At 49.0% G+C, this 12,218-nt stretch overlaps 1 protein-coding gene across 1 annotated transcript in view; it reads right to left on the minus strand.

Annotated features, from left to right (window-relative positions):
• The window catches only part of CLTC (clathrin heavy chain), a 72,083-nt gene that overhangs the window by 11,911 nt on the left and 47,954 nt on the right, over nt 1–12,218 (minus strand). Inside the window, 7 exon segments of the mRNA XM_048519374.1 lie at nt 542–652; nt 2,236–2,367; nt 4,058–4,207; nt 6,307–6,474; nt 6,572–6,679; nt 7,239–7,403; nt 7,792–7,949. Coding sequence (XP_048375331.1) covers nt 542–652; nt 2,236–2,367; nt 4,058–4,207; nt 6,307–6,474; nt 6,572–6,679; nt 7,239–7,403; nt 7,792–7,949 — 992 coding nt within the window.

The raw sequence follows: 12,218 nt of genomic DNA on the forward strand, positions 1-12,218 counted from the left end.
TAAAAACCCAACGACAGTAACACAATAGCCCCATCCTAAAAACCCAAACAAAATCTAAAATCTCCCCACCCATTCAAAAAAAAGGGAGGGGGTGTACGGTCATCTTAGGGAGCCCCCTTCCAGTGGGGAGTCAACACTTTGAACATGACAAGTGACACTTGCTTTTTGCAAAGCCTGTATTGGGAGCCCTCTGAGAATAAGAACATAAGAAAGAGCCTGCTGGATCAGACCAGAGTCCATCTAGTCCAGCACTCTGCTACTCGCAGTGGCCCACCAGGTGCCTTTGGGAGCTCACATGCAGAATGTGAAAGCAATGACCTCCTGCTGCTGCTGCTGCTCCCGAGCACCTGGTCTGCTCAGGCATTTGCAATCTCAGATCAAGGAGGATCAAGATTGGTAGCCAGAGATCGACTCCTCCTTAAATCTGTCCAAGGAATGTGTGGAGTGGGGAGTCCATTTAAAGTCTGCTAAGCTTGAGAGTTTTATTATACGAAGACTGGTTACTTTGAGTGCACCAACTTTCCTGAAGTGAACACCTTACCTGGTAGTCTTCTTCTGTTATGAAGAGATTGTTCAGAGATTCATTCACTGATTTGTTATTGTGGTTCTGAACTGAACGCAAGTAGGGTTTCACTAGAGGAAGCTGTTTGACCTGTAAAAAGAAGAAGAACAAGGCTATGTACGGCTTTCCTCATTGACACAAATGGATATGACCACTGTGGTATTACTGCTGCTTGATAGCAACGGTGTTTGACCTGTAACAATCTGTTTGACACAAACAGATATATGATCCTCTGAAGATGCCAGCCACAGATGCAGGCAAAACATCAGGAGAAAATTCTACTGGAACACGGCCATACAGCCCGGAAACCCCACAACACTCCAGTTGTTCCGGCCGTGAAAGCCTTCAACAATATACAAACAGATATTACTGCTGTGGTTTCAAGGATTGCTGTTGATTTGGTGGACCAAAAGCCTTTAAAGCCCTGGCACATCCAAAACAGTGCCGGTGGCACCCTGAGTCTCGAGGGACACAGGCGAGGCACTAGTAGGACCCAGACGGCCAGCCAAGCCAGGAGACAACCAGTGTCAAATCCACTGTTTTCCACAGGCACTCCAGCCTTGTGGCTTTGATTTCAACACAAGTTCTTTGCAAGCTGGAAGGACTTTTCACATGCCTTGGGAGACCCAATTCACAGACTGAAGGAGGGCTAGGGTGCACACAACCCCTCAGTTCCCATGGCCCGGGGCCCAAGTTTGATGGAAGCCCTTTACGCGACACACCGACCCTGGAAAGGGAAGAGGCTCTTTAAAGAAGTTTATGATAAAACAAGTTCAAAGTTTCATGGGAACCCCCAAGAAGCTTCTTGGGAACCCCCAAGAAAAGGATGCAATGGAAGAAGGTCTTTGGATCATGACCAGTATCTCTTAACAGAGGTGGTTTGCCTTCTTTGTACAAGGAACCTCTAGGTTACTGGGTGCACACAACCCCTCAGTTCTCATGGCCCAAGTTTGATGGAAGCCCTTTACATGACACACCGACCCTGGAAAGGGAAGAGGCTCTTTAAAAAAGTTTATGATAAAACAAGTTTTGCAGATGGGTCATGACTAGAGCAACGTGTAACTCTTTTCCGTCAGTACATCTTCAAGGTTGCTTCTCTAATATCCCACAAAATGAGCGTTGCTGTCGTTTCTGTCCTAATACAACTGATTCACTTTCTCATATTCTGCTTCACTGTTCAAAATACAACATCAGAACTGATTTGAGAACTGCATTACCAACAGGATTTATGCTCCTTTCTGATAAGATAAAAATGGCTAAGCTTCTAAATAACTCTAATGCTGAAATCTCTGAAGCTGTGGCTACATTTTTACTCTGTGTACTGCAAGTTGTGCAATAATGATCTTCTTATTGTATTTGGAACTCATGACACACTCCGGTTTTAAGCCTTATAAAGGTTTTGGATTTGGATAAAACAAGTTCAAAGTTTCACTGGAGCCCCCAAGAAAAGGATGCAATGGAAGAAGGTCTTTGGATCATGACCAGTGTCTCTTAACAGAGGTGGTTTGCCTTCTTTGTACAAGGAACCTCTAGGTGACTGGGTGGAGGATCAAATTTGAGTGGTATACATCTTCTCCTTCTGAACTGCCTTGCCTCTTGGGCTGACAAGGGTGAAGCACAGCCAGCCACTCGCTGGAGAGGGGACAACCAGAGCTTGGGGAGGCATTTGATACCTTGCTAAAGAAGTTGACGGCACGGGTGTGGTCCAGTCGAGGAGATAGCACCATCAGCAGGTCATTCAGCAGCAGCGGTTTAAACTCCAAATAAAACTGGATTGCTTTGTAATACAGTTCCACGTTGGCCACCTGTGGCAAAAAAACAAGAATTGCTCGCTCACGCTTCTGCAGACCGAGGGTTGCTAGACAACACAGATCCTGCCACAAAGCCACAGCTGGCTCCCACAACCACATCAATCGGGCCTTTGTTGTAGGCACTTCCCCTACGTTCAGCTGGGGGGGTGAGGGAGAGAGCGCCACTGATGCAGGAAATGTTCACGCTACAGATTTCGGAGGCAGTATGGCGTACAGCCACAGGAAAACAGCTGCGTCAGGCACACCAAGAAAAGGAGAAAACAGCGACTGAGTCAGCATGCCCTCAACTTGAATGGTCTTTGCGTGCCACAAAATGGGCCCCGGATGGTCTTTCTGTGAGGGGATTGCCGGAATCACTAGCTGTATATGTAACCCCCTGACTGAACTGGCTAAAAACCAAACAAGCTACACTTATTGCCCTTTTGGAATGTCACATATGACTCCAGAAGCTGCTGAATACGGTTGTTCAGCATCTCTTGCTGTGCCCTTGCTATTCCGGTGCATCTGAAGACCTTCCGGTCCCACTCTAGAGATTAGCAAGTCTTCTCCATCCATGCCTTACTTTGCCAACAGAAGGTGCCAGCTTGCGTGGAGGCCACCAGCCCTCGACCCAGAAGCTGTGCCCCCCCAAAAAATGCCTCAATGTGGCAAACCGCTTCCTGTAACTTTCCAGCCCTACTCTCCCCAGCTGCCGAACGAGCTGCCTGTCTTCCAGACTCTCTGCAGACACAGGAGCCGTCCAGCTCTCTTCCTGCCCTAAGCTGTAGCAAAGCAGGGCAGAAATTATGCTGACTAAGCCACTTCAAAACACATGGTGCGGTAGAGCAAACTAACTGCACCGGAAGAAGAACGCTTTACGGCGTTGCAGCTGTAGAGACAGGGCCAGAACTGGGGAGCTCCTCCCACCAGAAGGGAGGGGCTTAAGTTTGCACCACCCCGTAAGAAGTAGGAGGTATGGAGGCCAGTTGGGGGTCACCTCTTCCACTAACAAGACACACACTATAGCGCAGGCCAGGAGCGGTATTTTTTGGAACAGAAGCCAGCCATGACTTTAAAAAAAACAATAACTGAGCAGGGGTTCAAATACCCCTAAGCATGCTGTTATCATTCATTCTGTGTCCAGACCACCCCCCCCAACCAAGATCCCACAACTGTTTACAACATATCAGAACAACTTTAGTAAAATATACAACATAAAGTTTTAGTAAAAACCACCAACAAAATCCAAGAGCAAAGCTGTAAGTAGTGGTTTGCAGTTTCCCCTAAGGGAATGGAAGTGTTGTAGCTAGCTTAGGGAAATCAAGGTGACCTGTGCAAAAGCCTAGAACAAGAGGGGGACATGTTTGTCCAGATGTCCGTGCCCGTGGAGTGAGGAGGGGGCTATCCTTGCTCTGAATACTCTCCCTCTAGTGCAGTGGTTCTCAATCTTCTTAATGCCGCAACCTTTTAATACAGTTCCTCATGTTGTGATGACCCCCAACCCTAACATTGATCCATTTTACAGATGGAGAACACTGATGCAGAGAGTCTTAGGCGACCCCTGTGAAAGGGCCGTTCGACCCCCAAAGGGGTCGCGACCCACAGGTTGAGAACCACTGCTCTAGTGAGAGAGAACACGAGATTTCCCATTTGAGCCTGAAAGGAGAAAAAAAGCCTGCGAGAGCATCGAAGACGACAGCGGTACCTTAGTGATGATATCTTTGAACTGTCCTTCTTTCCACGCATCTGTTGCGTGGTTCATCATTGTAATTATGGCGTTGTCATACTCTTCGTATTTGTCGTACAGGAAGACCAACTCTGCCCAAAGGTGTGCTTGTTCAGCTGCTCTTAGAACCTGTGGAACAACGAAAAGAAAGGATTTGGGATGAACAGCCTAAGTCCAGTGCAGTTATCCCCCAGCCAGATCTGGGAAATGCTGGCGAGGACCTTCCTCCGGCTTGTCCCCACCGCTAGTGAGCCTCATAGTGAGCCGTAGGACACCCCTTATCTATTACGTTTGATTTAGATTTCAAGGCCGATCAACAGATCTTTCATAAAATCGCCTTTACTATTATCCTGTGGCAAGGAATTCTGCACCATAAGAACATAAGAAAGAGCCTGCTGGATCAGACCAGAGTCCATCCAGTCCAGCACTCTGCTACTCGCAGTGGCCCAACAGGTGCCTTTGGGAGCTCACATGCAGGAGGTGAAAGCAAGGGCCTTCTGCTGCTGCTGCTGCTCCCGAGCATCTGGTCTGCTAAGGCATTTGCAACCTCAGATCAAGGAGGATCCAGATTGGTAGCCATAGATCGACTTCTCCTCCATAAATCTGTCCAAGTCCCTTTGAAAGCTATCCAGGTGAGTGGCCATCACCACCTCCTGTGGCAGCATATTCCAAACACCAATCACGCACTGCGTGAAGAAACGTTTTCTTTTATTAGTCCTAATTCTTCCCCCCAGCATTTTCAATCTATGGCCCCTGGTTCTAGTATAGTGAGAAAGAGAGAAAAATTTCTCCCTGTCAACATTTTCTACCCCATCGTGTGAAGCCAGCCTATGAACCTAGTACCGTCCAGAAGCCAACCTGCCTAGACGCTATATATTTCTTTCAAAATAATTTTCTTTATTTTTACAACACACAAGACACATTAAAGCATACACAGACAGCAACAATAACAGAAAAACAAGAAAGGAGGGAAAGAAACAAATTAAAACCTAACTGAACACTATATTTGATCCTGGCCCATCACCCTCAGCTCCTGGGATGGGGATCCAGCGTTTTCACTCCTAGGTTTATCTAATTTTTATATATTTAACTGTCATGTTTATAACCTGCCCTCCACATGCCAAAGCAGGGATTCAGGGGCTGTTTACAATACAATCATGGTAAAATACATCCCCCAATCAATAAACGCTACAACAATAAAATCAACCCAGATAAACTTTTGTACGACAAATCTGGAAACAGCTTACGACAGAACTGTCCTCCGCTGCAATTAACGGGTGCCAGCAATATGCTCTGCTGTTAGCGGGACAGACAGACAAGCTGGATTCCACCAATTCGTCTACAGCTGTCAAACTCGCAGCTCTCCAGATGGTATGGACTACAGTTCCCATCATCCCCTGCCAGAATGATGGCAGGGGATGATGGGAACTGTAGTCCATAACATCTGGAGGGCCGCGAGTTTGACACCGAAGCGATTAGTCCAAGACGAATCCCCACCAAACGTCAACTCAAGGCATATAACCACCATGGGCGTAACACAAACAGCTCTGGCTCGGGCGTACTCAGTGATAAGATGCCAGTAGGTGGTGCGCCCTCCCCTCCTCCCCAAATACTGTTTGTCTGAAGGAGTGAGTCTACTCTATGGGCACTAGAAGAAAAAGGACAGTTTGGATTTACACCCTGCCCGTCTCTCCTGTAAGGATTCTCAGAGCAGCTTACAATCACCTTCCATTCCTCTGCCAACAGATACCTGGTGAGGCAGGTGAGGCTGAGAGAGTTCTGAGAAAACTGTGAATGGCCCAAGAACACCTAGCAGGCTTCATGTGGAGGAACAAGGGAAACAAAGATGGTTCGTTAAGATTAGAGTCTGCCAGCTCAGGTAAGGAGCAGGGGATCAAACCCGGTTCTCCAGATTAAGAGTCCACGGCTCTTAACCACCACACCGTTATCTTCACAGTCCCACTTTTACGGTGCTGTTATTCGAAGGGAGCTCTTGGCAACATGTCTGGGAATTAGTCTGTCAATCCCATAAGGGTAATTCAACTGACAAGTAGCAACGGGCTCAAGGGCACAACTGAGCAGGGGATTTAGACTCTGTCTTCGCTCCTGCACTGCATCTCCCCAGAGTCATTAAGCCTCTGTTAACACAGAATTGGGGGAGGGGGGACATTTCTGCTACAGCCACATTTACCTTTTAACGCAGGCACCCTTTTTAACGTGTGCATTACCTTAGGAATATTGACTCTGGACCAAAACAGCTCTAAGTGCTCTCTCATCTTCTGAGGCTTGAATTTTGAGTAGAGGATGGCCAATTCTGTGAACATCCCCATGTGGGCCCGCTCCAGCCCTAGCGCAGCTTCCAGCATGGTTATCAACTCCTCAAAGTAGCCACGGTCCTGAGGGAAGGAAAGACAGACACATGCCAATTAACACCCAGCAATTAACAGCCACCTCCTGAAAGCATAAGGAGGCAGATCCCAGACTTTCCCTTACCTGGTAATAGTTAATTAGCTCCTCCAGTTCATCCGCGTGCACCACAATGTGAAGGCCACACATTTGGGCCAGGCGGAACTCCTTCCCATCGACACACGCAAAGCAAACCTGAAAAGACACGTAGCTCTTAGCGCTGGGAAGAGAAGAAAGGGAGAAAGCCTAATCCACTTTTAACCTTAAGCCCCTCCACAACGGCCAATTGAATCGGGATTTTAAAAATCCCTTTTCGCTACCATTATTCTCAAGGCTTAAGAGCGTTTAGGCACAGACTGCCAATGAAGTAAACAGCCTTGCTGGACTGGACTAGTCCAGGGGTCTGCAACCTGCGGCTCTCCAGATGTCCATGGACTACAAATCCCATCAGGCCATGCTGGCAGGGGCTGATGGGGATTGTAGTCCATTACTATCTGGAGAGCTGCAGGTTGCAGACCCCTGGACTAGGACTCCACATTACCCAGCAGTGGTCCCAAGAGCTCTCAGCTCAGGAGAAGGACTCCGCCCATCCCATTCACGCTCAGCATCTTTACCCAGAGGCTCTATTTGCCTGCCAGGTAATAATATTAATAGACCTGCACTCCCCTGTAATGAATCTGCCCGGTCAAAGCGCCCAAGCTCATGCCCCACCATACCTGGTGGCAGCAAGTACAAGCCGACTCAAAAGGCCCACCTCTTTCCATGTTCGGGTGCTGTTTGCTTTCCGGGCGCCATCGACCGCCGCTTGGTATTCGCCCAGGTGGACCAGCGTGGATGCTAAGCGGCCGAAGTTGGATACGTTGTTGTACAGCAGCTTGGCGGCATCGTACATCTTCTCCTCATAGCAGCGATCACCAACCTGAGGAGGCAAAAGCGATTTATACCCTTGAAAACGACCTCTCCGCTTTCATCGGCCCAACTGAGATCAAGCACTATTTAGCATCACAGACTGGTCTCAACGCATTACAAAGGCTGGATACTTTCTTAAAGAGAGCTGTGTACGCTGCAATTCCTCCACAAACGTGAACGCTGCTGTAAAGGAAATACCTCCATCTTCACAAATGCATTCAGAGGGAAGATTTTCTTCATTCAGTAAAACTTTACAGTCGCAAATGTTAGCTCCGCTTCCTGGTCGGCTGCCCAGCCAGCAGCAAACCAGCTACCCCTCCGAGCCCTGCAAGAACAGCAAGGACCCAGCCAAAGACTCCCGCAGATACCCACATCAATAACATGACGGAAGCACTCACTTGCTGAATATGGGCATTGTTGGGCCCGTTGATGAATTCTTCCAGTTCGGCTAAGCGGTTGGTCTTAGCCAGAGCAAAAATGAGTTCGGTCTCCACGTAGGACTCCCTGGCCTTCCGGCGTGCCATCTGCAGATACTTCACCAGCTCTTCCCAGTTTCCTAGGCAGGGACAAAGAGGCAACTTTGGTCACGTGGCAGGAGAGACCCAGCATGCTCGCTCAGTTCAGACAACACGCGGCGAGCCGGGGAACTTTCTGCTTTAAAGCCATGACTTCAGAACCAGCCCAGGGAGGCTCACTGGAACAGGGGATGCCTGTTAATCCCCCCCCCCCGTGTGTGTGTGTGGGGGGGGTGCTGCGGCATGTACGATGCTGGCAAAAGCCGAGGAATGAGCCACCAGAGTACTGATTGATTTGTACTTAGACTCTGGCTGTTTGTGTGGAGTTCTGTCAGAGCCGAACAGTCGCTCTTTCTTACTGCACGGAACACAAGCTTCCCAAAGCTGGAAAAAAACCGGGTCAGCAGAACAATCTGCTGCTTTGTCGTACACTCCTTATACTGAGCGACTCTGTTCACACATCTGGTGTAGGACAAAATGCACTCCACCGTGAACTTGGGTCCCTGTCCATTGCGGGGGGGGGGGGGGGACACGGGGATGGATGAGACATGATGTTTCAAAAAGCAACGTGGCTGCCCAAAATTGTTGGAAGAAAGGGACTTTACGCTGTTTCCTGCCTCATCCTACAGAGGGGTTTTTTACTAGCGAGCTAGTGGCTAGATAGGGACTTAGGAATTTGTCACCTTTATCATGCTGACTCTGTCCCTTTGATGTAGACTGATACTCTTAGGGACTTCCTCCCTTGCTTTCGCCTTCTTCCAGCAGTGGCGTAGGAGGTTAAGAGTCCGTGTATCTAATCTGGAGGAACCGGGTTTGATTCCCAGCTCTGCCGCCTGAGCTGTGGAGGCTTATCTGGGGAATTCAGATTAGCCTGTACACTCCTACACATGCCAGCTGGGTGACCTTGGGCTAGTCACAGCTTCTCGGAGCTCTCTCAGCCCCACCTACCTCACAGGGTGTTTGTTGTGAGGGGGGAAGGGCAAGGAGATTGTAAGCCCCTTTGAGTCTCCTACAGGAGAGAAAGGGGGGATATAAATTCAAACTCTTCTTCTTCTCAGAACTTCTCCATCTTACTTTCACCATGCCTACGGAGAGGATGCATGCCTCGAGCATCCGCCTCCATCCAGCTAGAATAGAATAGTGAACCTATCTCTCCACCTTTCTATCCAGAATGGAGTTCACTAATAAATACTCCTTTTATTAGATTAGAAACTACAAACGACTCTGACTTTCTTTTGTGTCTGAAGTTCTCTCTAACAAGCTCAGCCACGTGTGTGTGACCAGGTAAGCTTCTCTGTGTTCAGCCTCTGTGCCGCTCTGCTACTTTTGCGAGGGAAACACACGCACCAGGTGTGGTCCTCCCAACAAAAATAAATGGGGGGGCTTTCCCTAAATTATGCTATTTTTGCTATTTTGGGGAGGGGATATTAAGGGGCAGTCATCCAACAGGAAGCTGAAAAAAGCAAGGCCACCCGTGTTCAGCTACTGTTTTCCCACCCTTACTTGGGTAAATATGCTGTCCAGTGGAGGAACCCCCTATGGGATATATAAGGCCTAGAACTAGTGTACATTGGTCTATTCTTCTAATCATAACTCTCCCCATGTCATAATTGAACCAACATCCAAAATATTGGGGTGCTGTGTGGTTTCCGGGCTGCATGGCCATGTTCTAGCAGCATTCTCTCCTGACGTTTCGCCTGCATCTGTGGCTGGCATCTTCAGAGGATCTTCAGAAGATGCCAGCCACAGATGCAGGCGAAACGTCAGGAGAGAATGCTACTAGAACACGGCCATACAGCCTGGAAACCACACAGCACCCCAGTGATTCCGGCCGTGAAAGCCTTCGACAATACCCAAAATATTATCTTTATGACAAAGCTTATGCTATGCTACCAAACTGATTATGTAAACCAACTGCAATTTTTGACACTACAACTGGATATAGATGGCAACCACATCCTTTCTAAATCTTGTACTCCTATCTGTGTCCATCTGTATTTTACCTTGCTATGCCAATAAAGGTTTTTGTATTGTATTGTACTTGGGGGGTGGGGGGATCCTTAGACAAAAGGAAAGAGGCAAGGCTACAAAAGCTCTGGCTGCCAGACACCTGCCTGCTTCTCACCACACTGAAAGGCACCAAAAAGGCCATTGACTCAGCCTATCCCCAAGGAAGGAGAAGGAAAGGTGAGAAAAAACCTTATTCCCACTGGAAAGAAAGCCAGCACAATGTAGTGGTCACAAGTGAAGAGAGAGTTTTAGATTTATACCCCACCTTTCTCTCCTGTAAGGAGACTGGAGGCAGCTGACAATTTCATTTTCCTCACCCCACAAAAGACCCCTTTTGGGGTAGGTGGGGCTGAGAGAGTTCTGAGAGAACTATCATTATTCACAGCTTAGGCGATGTAGGCCCGTATTCTTTGCAGCAATCTAGATGTTGTGTGGACTACAATTCCAATTGGCCATGCTCGCAGGGGTTGATGGGAATTGTAGTCCATAACATCTGGAGTGCCAAAGGTTCACCATCACTGCGCTAAGGTCACCCAGCAGGAATGTAAAAGTGAGGAAACAAATCTAGTTCACCAGATAAACGAGTCTACCATTCATACGGAGGAGGGGAGAATCAAACCCGGTTCTCCAGATTAGAGTTCACCTGCTTTTTACCTCTACACCCTGCTGGCTCCAGGCAGGAGTGGCGGAGTCTGATCTGGAAAGCCAGGCTTGATTTCCCCACTCCTGCACATGCAGCCTGCTGGGTGACCTTGGGCTAGTCTCTGTTCTCTCAGAACGCACTCTCAGCCTCAGCTACCTCACAAGGTGCCTGTTGTGGACACGGGAGGGCGATTGTAGGTGGACTCCTTTCAGCAAAGAAAAGAGGAGTGTATAAACCTACCTTTCTTCAGCCTCAGCAAAGAATCCTCATTCAGGAGCCGAGCGCAAAGCTGCTCAGATTTCCAGCTCCTTCTGTTACTCTCTCGGATCCGTGATTTGGCAGGCCAGAGAATGGGAAGGGGAGAACAGCCCCACCCTTAGTTCCTACCAAGGTCGTTTCCTTCCCCCAGCATGCTGGATCAGAGAAGCATTACCACAGCAGGGTGAACATACGAACATCAGAAAGAGCCTGCTGGATGAGACCAGAGTCCATCTAGTCCAGCACTCTGCTACTCGCAGTGGCCCACCCAGGTGCCTTTTGGAGCCTACATGCAGGATGTGAAAGCAAGGGCCTTAAGAAACATAAGAGAGCGAGGCCTGCTGGATCAGACCAGAGTCCATCTAGTCCCAGCACTCTGATACTGCATGCGGCCACCAGGTGCCTTTGGGGAGCCTCACATGCAGGATGTAGCAATGCAGCCTTAAGAACATAAGAAAAGAGCCTGCTGGATCAGACCAGAGTCCATCTAGTCCAGCACTCTGCTACCGCAGTGGCCCACCAGGTGCCTTTTGGGAGCTCACATGCAGGATGTGAAAGCAGAGCCCAAGAACATAAGAAAGAGCCTGCTGGATCAATCTCGAAAGAGTCCATCTAGTCCCAGCACTCCTGATAATTCACAGTGGCCCACCAGGTGCCTTTTGGGAGCTCACGCGGCAGAGGAGGTGAAAGCAAGGGCCTTAAGAACATAAGAACGAGCCTGCTGGATCAGACCAGAGTCCATCTAGTCCAGCACTCTGCTACTCGCAGTGGCCCACCAGGTGCCTTTGGGAGCTCACACGCAGTGATGGAGCAATGGCCTTAAGAACATAAGAAATCCAGCCTGCTGGATCAGGACCTCAGGAGTCCATCTAGTCCAGCACTCTGCTACTCGCAGTGGCCCACCAGGTGCCTTTGGGAGCTCACGTGCAGGAGGTGAAAGCAAGGGCCTTAAGAACATAAGAAAGAGCCTGCTGGATTGGACCAGAGTCCATCCCTAGTCCAAAGCACTTTGATACCGCGAGCGCTCACCCCTGGGTGCCTTTGAGGAGCCTCGCCACATGCAGGATGTGAAAGCAATGGCCTTAAGAACATAAGAACGAGCCTGCTGGATCAGACCAGAGTCCATCTAGTCCAGCTCTCTGCTACTCACAGTGGCCCACCAGATGCCCTCGGGAGCTCACGTGCAGGATGTGAAAGCAAGGGCCTTCTGCTGCTGCTGCTCCCGAGCATCTGGTCTGCTAATCTCAGATCAAGGAGATCAAGATTGGAAGCCAAAGATCTACTTGAAGAAGGGGGTGCCAGCTATCTCTGCACAAGGAACAATACCACATCATGTTCAAGTACGACCAGAAGGCTAGAATGGTCAAGAAACACAGAGAGACAAAGAGTTGGACACTTT

This window comes from Sphaerodactylus townsendi, linkage group LG16 (assembly GCF_021028975.2).
Source record: "Sphaerodactylus townsendi isolate TG3544 linkage group LG16, MPM_Stown_v2.3, whole genome shotgun sequence".
NCBI lineage: Eukaryota > Metazoa > Chordata > Lepidosauria > Squamata > Sphaerodactylidae > Sphaerodactylus > Sphaerodactylus townsendi.